General features: G+C 46.4%; 1 protein-coding gene across 5 annotated transcripts in view; it reads right to left on the bottom strand.

Moving 5' to 3' along the window:
- Nucleotides 1-7,680: 7,680 nt before the first annotated feature.
- Dlgap4 (DLG associated protein 4) overlaps nucleotides 7,681-18,494 on the bottom strand; it is a 77,174-nt gene continuing 66,360 nt past the window's right edge. For all 5 annotated transcript variants that reach the window (XM_027945157.2, XM_027945155.2, XM_027945158.2 and 2 more), the window contains 3 exons: nucleotides 11,233-11,324; nucleotides 10,235-10,390; nucleotides 7,681-9,421 (listed from right to left, as the gene is read on the bottom strand). In XM_027945157.2, coding sequence (XP_027800958.1) covers nucleotides 9,203-9,421; nucleotides 10,235-10,390; nucleotides 11,233-11,324 — 467 coding nt within the window. In that variant the 3' untranslated portion in view covers nucleotides 7,681-9,202. The remainder of the gene's footprint in view (nucleotides 9,422-10,234; nucleotides 10,391-11,232; nucleotides 11,325-18,494) is intronic.

Genomic DNA, 18,494 nt, shown 5'->3' with positions numbered 1-18,494 from the left:
TCATAATTTTGGAAGTTGCAGTTCAGGATCAGTTGGCAGCACATCATTCTGAGAGCGTGTGCTGGAGTAGACTTACCTACATTGTGAGGCAGGGACAAACGAGAACAAAGAGAGGCCCAGGTCCCATAAGTCCCTTCAAGGGTATGCTGTCAGTAACCTAGAGGCCTCCCCTAGACCCTACTTCTTGTACTCTTTTTTTTTTTTTTTAATATTCATTCTTAAGCATTAGGTGGACACAATATGTTTATTTTACATTTATGTGGTGCTGAGGATTGAACCCAGTGCCTTGTGCATGCTAGGCGAGCACTCTACCACTGAGCCACAACCCTAACCCCATCTTGTACTCTTTTCTGAGACAGGGTCTTACTAAGTGGCCCAGGCTGGCCTCAACTTGTGAGCCTCTTGCGTCAGCCTCCCAAGTATCTGGGATTACAGGCAGGCTGTTTGTGTATCTTGTGCCATATCCAAGAAACTATCCAAAACTATTGCTTTGCCACATACCTGTAATCCTAGCTCTTGGTGAGGATGTACCTCTGTGGTAGAGTGCTTGCCTGGCATGTGCAAGGCCCTGGGTTCAATCCCCAGTACCACAAAACACCTCCTCCGCTCAGCAGTTCTGGAGGCTGAGGCAGGAGGATTGCAAGCCCAAGGCAAGCATGTGCCACCCATTCAACCCAATTTCCTTCGTTTGTATTTGACTATCCAGTTTTTCTAGCACTATTTTTTTATAACTTTATTTTATTTATTTATTTTGTTTGTGTGGTGCTGAGAATCAAACCCAGGGCCTCCCACATGCTAGGCAAGTGCTGTACCACTGAGCCCCAACCCCAGCCCCACCATTTGTTTTTGTTTTAATATATTTTAGTTGTCAATGGATCTTTTACTTTATTTATTTATATGTGATGCTGAAGATCCAACCCAGGGCCTCACACATGCCAGGCGAGCACTCTACCACTGAGTCCCAACCCCAGCCCCACCATTTGTTTTTGTTTGTTTGTTTTTGGTCTTGGGGAGTGAACCCAGGGGCACTTTACCACTGAGCTACAGCCCAAACTTTTTTGTTTTTTATTTGAGGCAAGGTCCTGCTGAATCTTGCTAAGGCTGGCTTTGAACTTGTGACCCTCCTGCCTCAGCCTCCAGAGTAGCTGGATCACAGGCGTGCACCACAGTGGTGGCTGGTTTCAGACCATTTGCTGAGATTTCTTTTTCCACTGAATTGTTTGGCACTGTCACTTGTCCGTGAATGTATGGGTTTATTTTTGGACTCTGAGTTCTAATTCATTGACATGTATATCTACATCTACTCTTTGGCCCTAGGGCATAATCTTGTTTAGTTTTATAGTGGGTTTTGAAATTGTGAAGCATGTCAACTAACTTTATTCTTCTCTTTCAAGATTGTTTTGGCTTTTCAGGGTACCTTGCAGTCCCATGTGAATTTGGGATCAGGTCATCAATTACTGCAGAAAAGGGTGCTGGGATTGCATAAGGATTGCTTTGCATCTGCAGGTAGATCATTTGGTGTGCAGTGGGGCATGGGATGCTGCTGGGTTTCTGTTCTCGTGACTAAAAGGCTCAGGGGTTACTCCAGTTAAACTGACTGGGCTGCACGAAATAACCACACAAGAGACACAAATACTTTTTTCTTTGGGGTCACTGTGACGGCTCCTCTGGCCTTAAGGGTCCAGAGAGAGAGAGAGAGAGAGAGCACACATGTGCTGACCCCTTTTATTGAGGAGAAGCTATTCAAATGAGGCAAGGGGTCAGGTTTCAGGGGGCTGAGTCTAGCTTCATGATGTCCACTGTCAGCAGGTTGACTGACACCTGGGCAGGCCACACCCAAGGGCACAGTAAGAGAAGGGGACACACACAAGGCACTTCCATGGAAGATTCTATCCTAGACAGGGCAAGGGGTTATATTACAAAGGAACAGGTGAGCATAGCTTCACCCATGGGGCTATAGCAAGACACACCCATGCATGAGACACCGACCACATTTCTGTGACTGAGCGCCTCAGCACCCAGCCAGGGAATGTGACCCAGTCATGTGTAAGGTTGGTCTCCATTTAATTATATCTTTCAAGGGGCTGGGGATGTGGCTCAAGTGGTAGCGCGCGCTCGCCTGGCATGCGCGGGGCACTGGGTTCGATCCTCAGCACCACATACACATAAAATAAAGATGTTGTGTCCACCGAAAACTAAAAAAAAATTACATCTTTTAAAATGTGTAGTTTCTTGTTAAATTTTTTCCAAAGTATTTTGTTCTTTTTGATGCTATTATACCTGGAATTGTTTTCTTAATTTCCTTTTCAGAGTATTCATTGGTAGTTGATCTGTGTTTATTCATGATACTTCTTCCACCAAGTATAAGGGTTCTCCCTGCACACCAACCAACTCTTCAATTCTCGGGACACCTATTGGGAGTTCTACAATTCAATTCAATACTGACAGAAACTGGAGTTAGCCGGCCGGCCGGGGCTGTAGCTCAGTGGTAGAGCGCTTGCCTAGCATGTGTGAGGCACTGGGTTCGATCCTCAACACCACATATCAATAAACAAATAAAATAAAGGCATGCTGTCCATCTACAACTACAAAAAATTAAAAAAGTAAAAGAAAAACTCCCATAGGTTTAGTGCCTTTGTCCTGAAACACACGTATCAGGATCCCAGGTTACCCACACTTCTGTCCAACTTGGCTTTCATCAGGGGTTCCCACAGCTGTTCTCCAGATTTTTTTAAAAAAATATTTTTGTAGTTGTAGATGGACACAATACCTTTATTTTATTTGGTTATCGTATATAGTGCCAGGAATCAAACCCAGTGCCTCAGGCACGCTAGGCACGTGCTCTACCACTCAGCCCCAGCCCCAGCCCCAGCCCCAACCCCAGCCCTGTTCCCCAGATTTAATAATTTGCTAGAGCAGCTCACAAGCTCTTGGAACTCAGGAACACAGATTGCTTACTGTTGTAGGGTCATTTTAAAGAGTAGACTCAGGACAGCCAAGAGGAGACAGACGCACGGAGCAGGGTGTGGGGGATAGGGCACCCCTCTCCAGCTGGCCACGTCCAGAACCATGTCCTCACCAGCCCAGGAGCACTCCAGATTCTGCCATGTCTTGTGGAGGCTTCCGTGCAGACGGCTGGATGATTAAGTGGAGCTGAGGGCCCACCCTGTGATCATGTCTTGGTGGTTTGGTGACCAGTTTCTGCCCTGGAAATGTCCATCACCCCCATCTCACTAGTATACATACAAATAATGACTCTGGAGATTCTGTGGAGCTTGGAGCTGTGTGCAAGGAACATTTCTTTTTTTTTGTATCACGATAATGCACGGGGATATAGTTGGGTTTTGCGTACTGGTGCCTTCCGAAGTCATTTATCATCTTAATAGTTCTTCTCTAGATACCTAAGGACTTTCTATATGGAAAATTGTGTTTATCTACTACTATAGTTTTATTTCTTAATTTCTGATCTGGATGCCATTTATTTGTCTATGCTTATTAATTTTTTATTTTAATTTTTTTTAAAAAATTGTAATATTGGGGCTGGGGTTGTGGCTCAGCGGTAGAGCGCAGGCCCAGCATAAGCGAGGCCCTGGGTTCGATCCTCAGCACCACATCAAAATAAATAAATAAAACAAAGGTCTTGTGTTCAACTACAACTAAAAAAATAAATATTTTTTAAAAAATTGTAGTACCAATTATTTCCTTGCCTGATTGACTTGGCCAGAACCTCCTAACTGTGTATCTATACTACTGGAGGTTCTGGCCAAGACAATCAGGCAAGGAAATAATTGGTACTACAATTTAAAAAAATATATATTTTTTAGTTGTAGTTGGACACAAGACCTTTTAGAAGTGGTGAGGAGGCCCTCTGGGCCTTGCTCCTGATCTTAGGGGGAAGCCTCAGACATTTACCAGTGCAGTGAGCACTCTGAAGCTTTTTTTGCTGCCCTATATAGCTTGAGGAAATTCTGTTCCATTCCTACTTGGCTGGCTGTTTTTTATCATGAGTGGGTAGGTGAGGTTTTGTCATATATTTTTGTCACGCTTTTTCAGTATCCGGATGTCTTTAGTCTCTTGATCTGGAAGTGTGTCTTAGCTCTTCTTTCTCTTTCTTGACACATATTTGGAGAGCCCAGGCCTGTTAATTTGTGCTCACTTGATTAGCTTCAGGTTTTTTTTTTTGTTGTTTTTTTTTTTGAGGGGGACACACTCTCACTATGTTGCTCAGGCTGGTCTCTAGCTCCTGGGCTTGAGGTCCTCTGGAGGAGCTGGGATTACAGGTGCGCCCTTCTGGGCTCCTGATTTTACATTTTTTTACAGGGATACAACCGCCGTGTGGGGTGCCCTTCTCAGTGCTTCACCCCGGAGACTTGTAGTAGCTGTTGTCCTCATTGTAGGCGATACTAACTTTGTTTTGGTGCTGTGGACTGAACCCAGAGCATCTACCACTGAGTTATATCCTCAGGCTGTGGATTTAAATGTAGGAGTTGTCAGTCTAGCCAGAAAGTACAATGGTCCTTTTTATTTTCTATTTTGAGATAGGGTCTTGCTAAATTGTGGAGGCTGGCCTTCAATTTGTGATCCTCCTGCCTCACCCTCCTGAGTAGCTGGGATTACAGTGTGCACCACTGTGCAGGCAAGTGATATTAACTTTGACCACCTTGTTCAGGCAGTGTCTGCCTACAGAAAGTTTCTACTAACCCCCTTTGTAATGAACATTTTTATTACCAAATAATTTACTGGGAGTTATTTTGACACTGTGAATATTCTGTTCTTCTTCAAACTTTCACCCATTCCTTTTTTTTTAATGTTGATGGAACTTTATTTAATTTATCTATCTATTTATTTATAAGTGGTGCTGAGAATTGAACCCAGAGTCTCACACATGCTAGGCAAGTGCCCCATTACTTTTTATTTTTGGTACTGGGGCTTGAACCCAGGGCTTCATGCATGTTAAGCAAGTGCTCCACCCTTGAGCCACACCCCAGCCTTCAACCATTTGTACTTTTTTTTGCGGGGGGGGGGCACTGGGAATTGAACTCAGGGGCACTCAACCACTAAGCCACATCCCCAGCCCTATTTTTGTATTTTATTTAGAGGCAGGGTCTCACTGAGTTGCTTAGCACCTCACTTTTGCTGAGGCTGGCTTTGAACTCAAGATCCTCTTGTCTGAGTCTCCTGAGCCATTGTGATTACAGGTGTGCGCCACCTGGGCAACCCCGTGGGCGTTCTGAAAGGCTTCTCCTGGCTGCCACATGGAAGGGGCTGGAGTGGCAGTGGAGACCGGATGGTTTGCAGCATCAGCCAGACACTGCCACTGTTGGAACCAGCCCAGACGCTGCAGCGACAGCATTCACCTGCATGAGCCATGCATGTCGGGGAGCAATGACTCTGTCCTGCTGTTCTTAAGGTCCCTGAGCCCAGTGCTGATCCTGGCGGGGGTGAGGTCTCTGCAGGACTCTGGGGATTTGCAGTCTTCGGGGAGCTTGGGGCTCTAGAGAGGAAAGCTGGGCTCCTTGCTCTCAGGTGCGCAGCCCTGTGTGGGGGTTCTAGGGACTCATGGGTGGCTTATGGCCTCCTGTTCCCATGGGCCCCTTTCCTGGCCATCTTGTAGCCTTCCAGGGGTGCTTCCTGCCTCTGCCTGGGCTCCCCTCTGTCCTGGCAGAGGAAACACTGAAGCCACAAGGACTCTTTCCCAGCTTCTCTGGGAAGCTGCTCTTAGGCTTTCCCAAGGTGACACATCTTCCTAGTGGAAGAGTGTGCCATCTGTGGAGGGTGGGACATCATCTAAGTCATAATCTTGTCAAAACTATTTACTCTGAATCTAGTCAAAAGAAAATATAATAAATCCAAATTATGCAACATTCTATGAGATGCTTGGCTACTTTAACATATAATTATCAGGAAAACAAAAAGGCAGGGAAATTTTTTTGATTCAAATACTAGAGAAACATGGTAACCAAAATGAGCGAACCTTAACTGGACCCTTGATGGACAGGGAAAAGCCCTAGGGAGCATTACGCGGGCACCTGGAGCTTGGCACTTTAGGTGACATTAGTGCCTGGGCTCTGATGCTCTCCTGGGTAAGGGAGGCCCTGTCTGGAACATTCTTCTGTGGAATTTGAGAGTGATAATGGTAGGATTGCCAGGCATGAAACGTCTTCATTCTTGGCAGTTGCACAACATGTTTTGGTGCCACTCTGCCAGGAGGGCCAGGAGTAGAGGCCCAGATTCTGCATGTTGCTCCTCATCAGCTGGTGCTTCTGATATGGGCAGCAGGGTCCTTCCTGGGCCTCTGGCTGTAGCAGAAACCCTCAGTTTCTGAAGAGCTAAGGGCCACCCTAGGCCCTCCAGGCCCACAGGGGCAGCTGGGCTGCTACCTGCTGGTGGCCTTGAAGCCCAGCTTGATTCCTCACCTGCCTTCACTCACGGCTGGCTGCTGGGACCCTCTTCACTCACCTTGAGCTCACCCTGGTTGGTCTCAGGGCAGGAGTAGGTCTGGGAAGGCACAAGCTCCAGGAGTTCATCAGAGCCTCCCATGGTCACTGACACTCAGCCACCACTACCAGACACTGGGAGCCAGGAATGAGGGCAAGCTGCTCTGAGCACAGGGGGCTGGCTACAGGGTTGGGTGGGCTCACGGGGTTGGCTGGTGACGGGATAGGCAGTATGGACAAAGCTCTTTCTTGGGAAAGGGAGACCTGTGGTCACTGGTAGCCTGGTTTGGCTGGACCGAGAGGAAATGGTGACTGTGGTTCCACAGTCTGGCCTGAGGGCTTTCTAAAGGCACTTTCTTTTTTTTTTTTTAAATAATTTTTTAGTTTTTGGCGGACACAACATCTTTATTTGTATGTGGTGCCGAGGATCGAACCCGGGCTGCACGCATGCCAGGCGAGCGTGCTACTGCTTGAGCCACATCCCCAGCCCTCTAAAGGCACTTTCTCTCCCTCAGTTGGTAGGCAGGGTTGGCCCCTACCATGCCTTCTGCCTGGAATGCACTTTCTTACCCCAAAGCTGCTCAGTTTCCCATCTTCTGGTGGGGACCAGAATGCTCCTGCCCAACCTGGAGGAACCAGCTCCAGGTTCCCGCAGCCTCCTTCCACAGCATACCCTTCCCTGTTGTAGACTTGAACTCATCACTGAGTTTTTTGTTGTTTTTTTTTCGTGGTGCTGGGGATTAGAACCCAGGGCCTTGGGCATTCGAGGCAAGCACTCTACCAACTGAGCTATACCCCCAGAGCCACGCTATTGGGGTCTTTCCTGCCCAGTGAGATTGTGTGGCCTGCACAGCACTGCACCTTTTAAAGGTGAGTCAGGCAGAGGCGGCGGCCAAGCTGACTCTCCGGCCCCGAGCTTGGCAAGTGTGTTGGTACACGTGCTGCCCGGGGGAAGCGGCACTGGGCACTGGGCAGCCTGTCCTGGAAGATGTGCAGAGTCGGATCCGAGGCCAGCCCGCGGGGCTCTGTAGGAGCAGCTCCTCAGTGAGCTTTTTCCTCACAGGCAGCTGCAGGGCAAATGCTGCACACTCCTTCCCAGGCCAGACGAGCGATTGGCCTTTTCACCCAGGATCAGAGAGCTGGCGCAAGGCAGTCGGAACTGCGCCTGTCTGCTTCCTGGGGCGTCTACTGCCACTCCCCTCCCCCAGCCTGGCCCACGAACTGCAATAACACCTCGAGCCGGTACACGTTACCTCATTTATTCTCACAACATGCCTGTGAGGTAGGGAGGGGCAGGGACTGTCCCCATTTTACAGAGGAGGAAGTTGAGGCACACAGAGGTCAAGTGACTTGCCCAAGGTCACAGACGGCGGCCAAGCTGGATTGGGGCCCCAGAGCAGGCCCTTGGTTCACCCAGGGGTACCCCCTGCAGCACGCGCCGGACAAGAGGATGTCTCCAATGCCCTGGAGTTGTATGCCCAGTACCGAGCAGCCCCTGGCATGCCCAGTGCCCCGCTGCCCTTGCCTGGCCTGCCCCACCCCGCCCTGTAGGCCCGGGCCTCTGCAGCTCAGGGCTCCTGACACCCGGGAGAAGGGATGGGGCAGGGAGAGGGAGGATTGGGTTAAAAAAACAGAACGGACGGAAAACTCAAGAGGCTGGGCTGGCGGGGGTGGGTGGGTGGGACAAAAAAAAAGGGGGGGGGGCTGCTTACACACAAGGTCTATATTTTTACACACACTTGTACACACACCTAGATATAGTACATGTAAAAATATATGCTATTCACACACCCGCCTCCTGCCAGGTGCCCCGAGAGCCGGTGGTGGCGCAGGTGGCAGGTGGGCAGAGGGCGTTGTTAAATATACACTCTAAGGTCTATGTGCATATGTACACATACGTACAGACACCGCCACCTGCCCTTGGGCACTGGACACAGGCGCGGCCAAGGACAGCCAGCCCTGGAAGCCACTCTGAGTCCTAAATTTTCTTTTGCTGAAGGAAGAAGGGGCTGGAGAGAAGGGAAAGACTGGAGTCTGGACGCGTAACCATGGCCGTGCCTCATTCCCCCAGAGACCAGCGCGTTCCTCATCTGCTCAGAGGCAAGTCCTGTCCGACGTCCCTGGGGCAGCGGGAGGCCCTCCGCCTGTGCGTGCTGTGCGTGAGTGCGTGCGTGGGAGACTGTGTGTGAGCACTTGGTGGGGGGGGGGGGAGCCGTCCGGCTCTCTGCTCTCCCGGCCTCGACCCCAGAGGTGGAGACGCAGAAGCCGTTGGCCATGGTGGTGTCCCCTGTGTGAGCTCTGAAGGGAAAAGAAAAATGTAAGAATGAAAAATCCAAGGTCAGCGCAGGGTAGCTGGGAAAAGGAGGGACATGGCAGGTGCCCAAGGCTGCCCTTGGACGGTCGTCGTCTTGTAAACAAGCTAGTTTAAGTTCTCATTAGATAGAACAAGTAAAAAGACCGCAGTCTGAGGCTGGGCCGGGAGTTGCCGAAGTCCACCTGTCCAGTCCACCACGGCCAGCGGGAGGGAAGGGAGTTTTTAGCTTTGTTGAATTTGTGTGTGTGAAGTCTTCATAACCTAAAGCTGGGAGGGACCCAAACAAGCCAAATCGTGAGCCCTTGTATGCGTCAATTTGAAAGTTGGCTCAGGGTCTCTAAAGAGAATAACCATACTAAAGGTTGAGAAAATTTTGTTCCATTCTCATTAAGATTTTTTTTGTGTTTTTTAAACACTTTAAAATTGTTTCCTTCCTTCTTTCTTTATGGTCTCAGAGCCTGGTCTGGGCCTCAGGGACATAAATTTCGATGCTGTCTGCGCTCTCTGTGGCCGAGTTCTGCCGCACGGAAGCTGCCCGCTTGGCTGCCAGAAGTCTCTTGCGGGCCTCCTGACGCTGCTTGTCTCCTGCGTCTGAGGCCTTGTCGCGGCTCACTGCTGGCTTGGATTTGGCTGGCTTCTTTGGGACCGGAGGGGGTGGTTTCTTCTCTTCCTTTAGTAAGACAGTGAGGAGGGAACAAAAATAAAATAAAGGTGCCACGTTTTGTGTGGCGCTGCCCCCAACTAAATGCTGCAGCTGGATCTCCCACCCCAGCCTCCCTGCACTGGGCACAGCAACACACCTGGAATCAGGAAGCCACAAGAAGCAATGATAGTGGGAGTAGCACAAGGCAGAGGAGCAAAAAGCAAGCCAGAATCCTAGAATGTTCTAGCAGTAAAGGACAGACAGGTCACCTGTTCCCACCCTGCTCTGAGCCACTGGGAGCCTGAGGCTCAGGCAGGAACCAGCCTAAGTCCTCCAGTCAGAGACAGGCCTCCGACTCCCTGGTCACACTCTGCATGCTCTCCTGGGGATCAGAACTTACAGGGGCCACGGCCCAACACAGCAGGTCCTACTGATTTACAAAAGGAAGCGTGAGCCTCAGGGAAGAGGCTGTTGCCACAGGAGGGGGAACAGGTCCAGACCCCAGCACTCCTGGCAGTAAGGCCCCAGGAGAAGGGACCTCTGATTGCAAAGTTCCAACAGCCACGTCTCCAGTGCTATGGCACGGCCACATCTCTCCCAGGACTCCCCTTCTCTGAACATGCAGGGCAGGCTGGCATGCTTCAGGGGCAGCCTCAACTACACAGAGCGAGCAGCAGGCTGGACAAGTGCCAAGCATGGACCCCGGCAGTGATGGACGTGAGCCCCAGCTCAAGACGACACACGGAGAAGGGAGCCAAGCAGCACTGACCGATGTGGGCAGCGTTATTGTCGACCAGGAATTTGTCCCTGGACTTCCCCTCCGCACTGCTCCATGCTCACCTTCCTCTTCTCGGGGGTCTCCACCAGCTGCCAGCTGTTGGCCTTGAGGTGGTAGAGTTCATCAAACTTCATGCTGATGTCCTCGATGGACAGCTGTAGCAGGTCCCAGAACCCTGCCAGGTCCTGGGCTGTTGGACGTGGGTTGGCATCAGGGTTCTGTGGGGCAGAAGGTGATCAGTGGGTGGGCAAGGCAGAAGCTTGTCCTCCTGCCCACACATGGTCCCTTGGCCCTGCCAGTCCTAGAGGGGCTTTTGAGTCTAGTCCTGCTCCCTGGTTCCCAGTGCCTGTGTCAGTAGCTGGGTGAGTAAACAGAGGCAGCTTCATGTTGGTGTCAGCCCCAGAGGCAGGTGGGCCCTTGGAAGGAGGAAACTGGTTAATCACAAGAACAGGCCTGGCCCACGCCTGTGGACCGAGGCTATCGTCACCACCGCAGGACCACGTGAGGAAGGTACTCATTTCCTCATGGATGCCGCAGACCCAGGGGTTCTCATTTTACAGGGAAGAAACACTCTTGACTGGGGTCTGCCAGTGAGGTGGGGACACGCTGGACTCACTCCAGGTACATTGATTACTGGACACATGCTGTCTCCCTCCTGTCACTTTGTTCCATGAAAATACAACCTACAAGTGCCACAGGCCCCACTCCTGGAAGTCCTCCCTGCTGGTTCACCGCAGAGACTCACACAGGTCCTCCTGACAGGTGACCTGGAGAGGAGGCCCACTGAGGCTGGCGGGGGCGTTCCTTCAGTTCTTACCTTGCGTGCTGTCTTGGGTATAGAGAGGACTACAGAGAAGTCGGTCAGTGCTGACCGACCAATGCTCACATGGCTGTTCTGACTCTGTGGTCAATGATCTTTCAGGAGCACCACTCCTGGTTCTGTCCTGTGCTAGGCACGGGAATACACTGCGACCATCTTCCCAGTGCTATGAGGAAGCAGGACCTTCTCCATGCTATGGAGGTTACAGAGGCTGTGTGAAGGGACAAGAGTCACACTCACCAAGTTCTGCTCACAGAGGCCCCGGAACTGCTGGAATTTCTGGGACATCAGTAGCTGGGCGCTGCCCACAGCACTGAGGACTTTTCCTAAGACTGAGGGAAAAAGGGGGAAAAGCCGACTTAGGCAAGCACAGGGTTGCTGGGGTGGGTCAGGAACACATATATAAGTCAGTATCTGGCGATGGGTTGGATCTTCATTTATTTACACATTAATCCATTCTGAGAAAAATGCAAACAATATAGATAAAGTGAGCCCTGTTTCTTACTTCTTAAGGACATTTTATGGCAATAAATTTGGAAATTAAGCTTATATGAAAAAATTTTCAGAAAAATATAAATTGCCACCAAGGACTCAAAGAAATAGAAAATTTGACTTTTTTTTCCCTTCAGAAGTCAGAACTTGAACTCAGGGCTTTGTATTTGCTAGGCAACCACTTGACCACTGAATTACATACATCCCAGCCCATTTTTATTTCGAGACAGGGTTTTGCCAAGTTGCTCAGGCTAGCCTCCACCTTGTGATCCTCCAGCCTCAGCCTCCTAAGTCAGTGGGATTACAGGTATGTGCCACTGCTCCTGGCTAGACTACTAAGTATATATATATATATATATATATATATATATATATTTTTTTTTTTTTTTAAGTTGAAACAGAAGTTAAAAATTTTCCCCTCAAAAGAAACATGCTTGTTTGTCCTCAGTGTCTGGGTCAGTATTCAAGTGATGAATGAAGACAGCCAGTGCAGCCCTAGTGTGGTATGTGGTAGGTTCCTCGGGAGAAGGGACAGCCCTATCAGCGAGGTTTTTACATAACCTTCAAGGAACAGAAAATCCTACCTTACATATAGACTGCATGGAAAATAATATAACTTACTTCAGAAACGCTGTGGGCTGTCCAACATGCCAAGAACACTTTGATTATTAACATAAATATGAAAGCCTTCAATAAAACATAAGCAAATAGAATCCAACCAAAGAGTTTCAAAAGTAAACATCCTAACCACTAACTGTTCAGCTCAAGAGCATGAAGTTGTTTTTTTAGTGTGACTTTCAGTTTTAAAGTCACAGCATAAAGACAGTATTATCCCCTCACCCCGCCAGGAGGCCCTGAAAAGCCAAGGACACAGAAGTCAAAATGCAGATTGTCTCCCCAAAGCTCAGGTGCGACGGAAGCGGAGGGCAGCTGTGCACAGGGACAGCTGTGGTCAGGCTCAGGTGAAGGCAGCAGGTTGGAGTGCTGCAAAGTAAGTGACACCAAGGAGAGAAGGAGGGTGAGCTCTGCCTCGTGTGGCTCTGTGGCAAGGAAAAGGCAAACGCCTGGGGTGGGCATCACCACCTGCCAGCCTCGGATGGTCCTGGTCCCTCTCCCACAGGAGCTACTTACAAGAGCACACTGAGGGAGGACGTGCCTCATTGTGCAGGTCGTAAGAAAAAGAACCAAAACAGGAGGGCAGCAGATGCCCTAGGAACTGTCAAAGCACAGAACGTTCACCAGAAAACTGGTGCCAGGAAATAGATAAAAACTGGGATATTTAGCTATGAATATGTAAAAGAGAGGTCTGAAGCTGAGACAGAGGTGCTTCAAAAAATGATGGATGATAGGACAGTGGAAGGCGATAAACAGGAGCTCTGCGGCACCAGAGCAAGAGAAACGCAGAGCCAGGGCTGCAGGCGGCACAAGGTTCACCCTGCAGAAAACTGACTGTAAGATTGCACCTGGGCGCCTTTAAGAAACAGAAGCAGCAAATAAATATACTAGAAAGTACTATGAAAAAGAGAATGGGACTGTTGGGAGTGGTGGCACATGCCTGTAATCCCAGTGGCTTGGGAGGCTGAGATAGGAGGATCACAGTTCAAGGCCAGCCCCAAAAATAAAAAATAAAAAGGACTAGGAATGAAGTTCAGTGGTAAAGTGCCCCTAGGTTCCGTTCCCAGACCTCCCCCCACCAAAAAAAAAAAAAAAAAAAAAAGGAAAAAGAAAAAATATCGGGAGACATGGATGAGAAAGAATATGTATCTATCAACTGTACAAAAAGGGGAGAATAGAAAAAAATGGAAGAAATATTTGGAGAGATCATGGTTAAGAATTTTCTAGAAATGGTTAATAACACTAGTCCAAAGAGCTAGAAAGTCAAATGAATCCCAAACAAAAACTGTCTTATTCACAGCTGGGTGCGGGGGTACAAGCCTATCATCTCAGCACCTCGGGAGGCTGTGGCAGGAGGATTATGAGTTCAAAGCCAGCCTCAGCAGCAGCGAGGCACTAAGCACTAAATAAAATACAAAAAGGGCTGGGGATGTGGCTCAGTGGCCAAGTGCCCCTGAGTTCAGTCCCTGGAACCAAAAAAAAAGTTTCTGCTTCAAAGGACACTATGAAGAAAGTGAAAAGGCCACCCACAGAGGTTCTGAGAGGAGTGGAAGGGCCCAGGTAGGGTGCGAGGCCAGAGGATGGAACCCCTCTATGACATGGAAGCTGGCCGCCTAGGACTTGGGGTGGGGATGTTGGGAGGCCCTGTGTCTTCATTGAAGCAAAGCAGAAAAGTAGTGGTTAAGAGGCTGAGAGTGGAGCAGAAAAGACCCCTGGAAAGACACATGGTGTATTGTGTTGATCAGAGACACACCGAAACCTAAGGACACAGAAAGTTTACAAATAAGAAAACGGTATACCAGGTAAACACTAAAAAAATAACACTGACAGAGCTCCAATATGTAAGTGGATTCTGAGCCAAAAACTCAGGTCCCTACATATTGGTCAAAGATTCCATTCACCAGGAAATTTAAAACATTTCTTCTTCCTTTTTTTTTTTAAAAAAAAAATTAACCCTTTACTTTCTTTTTTTCTTTAATTTTATGTGGTGCTGAGGATGGAACCCAGGGCCTCGAATGTGCTAGGTGAATGCGATATCACTGAGCCACAACCCCAACCCCTTAAAACATTTTTTAACTCCCAATTACTTAAATGGGGAAAAAAATTGTTAACTCTTAAGTATCTAATAATATAACTTAAAAAATGTAAAGTGAAAAGTGAGAGACAGTAAGAAGCAGTGTCTACCACCGGAGCGAGGACACAACATACTTGTTTCAGTAGCTAACAGGTAAAGTGGCCCCCAAAGGATTTAGACTCAGAGAATACTTAATGAGCTTGATCCAAAGGATAAATTACAGAACTCTAAACACAATATCTATAAAATCTGCTTTATTCTCATAGAATGTGGGCCATTCATTAAAACTGAGAGCATGCTCAGCAATAAAGTATACAACACATTTTAAAGAACTTCGGTGGCCCATGCCTGTAATCCCAGTGACTCAAAGGCTGGGGCAGGAGGATCACAAGTTCAAGACCTCAGCAACTTAGGCCCTAAACAACTTAGAGAGGCCCTGTCTCAAAATAAAAAATAAAAAGGGTGGGGGATATGGCTCAATGGTAAAGTGCCCATGGGCTAAATCCCCCGCACTCCCCCACTCCAATAAAATAAAATAAAAAAGAACTGGCTAGCATACAGGAATGTTTTCAACATTCATACATCTAGGTCAGAAACCTGTAATGAAAATGTGATTAATAAATCTCCAAATGCATTAAAAACAAAAACATATATTTTTAAATAACCCACTGGTCAAAGAAAGTGCATATTTTAACTTGTCAGTGGCTAAAGTTGTACTTGGAGAGAAAGGCACAGGCTTCAAATCCTGTAAAAAAAGGACAGGCTGAAAAACAAATTGAGCATCGATGTGAGCTACTGGAAAAGAATGACACAATTAGTCCAAGGGGAGCAAATATTAGGGGACTAATAAAATTAACAAACCATACCAGATTGATCAAGATTCTTTAAAAAATGCAAATAAAAGTACTAGAATTCCAGGTGTGGTGGCACACCTATAATCCCAGTGACTCAGGAGATTGAGGCAGGAGGATTGCAAATTTAAGACCAGTCTGGGAAATTGAGCAAGATCCTGTCTCAAGTAAGAAATAAACAGGGCTAGGGATATCAGTGGTAGAGCCTCCCTGGGCTTAATTCCCAGTACTGAAAAAATTTTTTTTATTAGGGTACAGTTGCATGTGCCTGTAATCCCAGCGGCTCAAGAGGCTGAGGCAGGAGGACAGAGAGTTCAAAGCCAGCCTCAGCAACTTTGTGAGGCCCCCTAAGCAACTTAGTGAGAACCTGTCTCAAAATAAAACATAAAAAGGGCCGAGGGTGTGGCTCAAGGTTCAGCGCTTCTGGGTTCACTCCCTGTTATAAAAAAAATTTCTTAAGAGAACCAAAATTTATCAGAGTATCAAATTGAAAGTTTAGCACTAAAAAAATTTAGTAACTGTAATTAATGGAGCCAGGCAGAATGGCACAGGCTGTAATTCCACTGACTCAGGAGACTAAGCAGGAAGATTGCCAAGTTTGAGGCCAGCCTTAGTAATTTAGTGAGACCTGCCTCAAAATAAAGTGAAGAGGGCTGAGAAAGTCACTCAGTGGTAGAGCTCTTGCCTAGCATGCAGGAGGCCCTGGGCACAATCCAATACCATAAAAGGAGGAAAAAAATAATATAGCAGGTGGGTTTAACAGATTGGTACCAGGGATTGAACCCAGGGGCACTTAACTACTGAGTCATATCCCTAGCCCTTTTAAGTTTTTTGAGACAGGGTCTCATTAAGTTGTTTAGGGCCTTGCTAAATAGCTGAGGCTGGTCTCAAATTTGCAATCCTTTTGCCCCAGCCTTCCAAATCATTGGAATTACAGGCGTGTGCCACCACGCCCAGCCAAAAATATTTTTTAAAATGAAAGAAAACCATGAATATTTAAAGATAAATACTAGAGGGAGTTCTTTAGGAAGAAGGAAAGTGATTCTAGATAGATGCATAGAAATTAAGAAAGGAGGAAAAAGTGAAATGTGGTTAAAGATAGGTAAATATTGATTATAATACTGACTGTAAAAATATTTATAATATAGACATATAGCAGCAGAAGTACAAAACACAGGAAAGGAATAAATAGGATCAAGGTGTTCTCATAATCTGGGGAGTGTTCAAAGTACAAATTTAGATTAGTCTTTTTGCAAAATCAAGGATGAAGCAAGTTGTAATCCCTACGGTGACTACTACAGGAATTCTAAAAACAAAGAGAAAGTGGAAAAGAAAGCATCAGGTGTGGTGCACACACCTGTAATCCCAGCAATTTGGGAGGCTGAGGCGGGAGGCTGAGGCAGGAGGCTTGAGAGTTCAAGGCCAGCCTCAGCAACCGAGCAAGGACCTAAGCAACTCAGAGAGATCCAGTATCTAAATAAAATATAAAATTTATCACATTACCAGATTAAAGAAAAGCCACATAATTATCTAAATAGATCCAGTAAAAACTCCAATTATATATATATATATATATATATATATATATATATATATATATGTAATGTGTGTATGTGCATGTATGTGTATATATATACATATATACATATATATATATATATATATATATATATATATATTTTTTTTTTTTTTTTTTTGAGACAGGATCTTGCTAAGTTGCCCAGGCTGGCCTCCAACTTCTGATCCTCCTGCCTCAGACTCTAGCATAGTTGCCCTTACAGGCATGTGTTCCTATACCAAGCTCAATAATTTTCTTTCTTTTTTCCTGTACCAGGGATTGCTTAACCACTGAGACACATTCCCAGTCTTTTTAATTTTTAATTTTGAGATGGGGTCTCCCTAAATTGCTTAGTGCTTTGATGAGTTGCTGGGATTATAGGCATGCACAACCTCACCTGGCATCAATAATTTTCTTTACCAGAATTAGAATAGCTATAAATAGCTATAAAAACCTACAGTATCATATACTACTCAATGGTACAATGTTAAAAGCAATTTCTTATTTACAAATAAATTAGTAAAAATATAACAAGGTTTACAGATATAAAATAAATATAAAAGCCAAGAGCATTTTTTAGCCTTTTTTAAAAATATTGTTTTAGTTGTTAATGGACCTTTATTTTATTTATTAATACATGCTAAAAATCGAACCCGTGGGCTGGGGATGTGGCTCAAGCGGTAGTGTGCTCGCCTGGCATGTGCAGGGCACTGGGTTTGATCCTCAGCACCACATAAAAATTAAAAAAATAAAATAAAGATGTTATATCTACCGAAAACTAAAAAAAAAAAAAAATTGAACCTGTGCCTCACACAAGCTAGGCAAGTGCTCTGCTACTGAGCTACAGCCCTAGCCCAAGGCCAAGAGCATTTGAATAAATAGCAATAATAAATTATTATCCTATAAAATAAAATGAATGATAGAGCCTCACCTCATTTCACAGAAAAATCAATTACAGGGGATCAGGGACTTAAATGTGAAAGGTAAAACTTGAAAAACTGTTACTAAAAGTAAATAGTAAAATATCTCTTCAGACTTTGGGGAGAAAGATTTTTTTTTTTTTCCTTTTTGGTGGGGGTTGTTTTCTGAGACCCTTGCTGTATTGCCCAGGCTGGCCTTGAACTCATGATTCTCTTGCCTCAACTCTGGATTACAGGAGAGCATTACTGTGCCTGGCAGAAAGAGAGCTTAAGAACAAACCGTATGTGTAAACATTGATAAATCTAACTACTTCAGGGGCTGGGGTTGTGGCTCAGTGGCAGAGCACTTGCCTAGCATGTGTGAGGCACTGGATCGATCCTCAGCACCAAATAAAAATAAATAAAGGTCCATCAACAACTAAAAAATATTTAAAAAATCTAACTACATTAAAATTAAGACTTTTTGTTAATTTAAAAGATACTATAGCTGGGCATAGTGGTACATGTCTATAATCCCAGAGAGTTTCGAGGCAGGGCAAAAGGACTGCAAGTTTGAGGCCAGCCATAGCAATTTAATGAGATCCTGTCTGAAAATAAAAAATAAAAAGGGCTGGGGGGCTAGGGATATAGCTCAGTTGGCAGAGTGCTTGCCTCACATGCACAAGGCCAAGGATTCAATCCCCAGCACCACAAAAAAAAAAAAAAAAAAAAAAAAAAAGGGCTGGGGATGTAATTCAATAGTAGCACACCCCCAGGTTCAATGGTTCAATCCCTAATACCACCAAAAAAGAAGAAAAAAAGACACCATAAAGAAACTGAAAGGACAAGTCATAAACTGGAAGGAGATATCTATGGTATACGTAACTAACAAAAGTTCCAGAATCCAGATATGTAAAGATCACCTACAGGCAATATGAAAAAGGCAACCTAATAAAAAAATGAACAACAGGGATGGGGCTGTGGCTCAATGGCCGAGCGCTTGTCTCGCACAT

Source organism: Marmota flaviventris, chromosome 2, assembly GCF_047511675.1.
Source record: "Marmota flaviventris isolate mMarFla1 chromosome 2, mMarFla1.hap1, whole genome shotgun sequence".
Lineage (NCBI taxonomy): Eukaryota > Metazoa > Chordata > Mammalia > Rodentia > Sciuridae > Marmota > Marmota flaviventris.
Note: the sequence above shows the minus strand (reverse complement) of the source record. Positions and strands in the feature narration are given on the sequence as shown.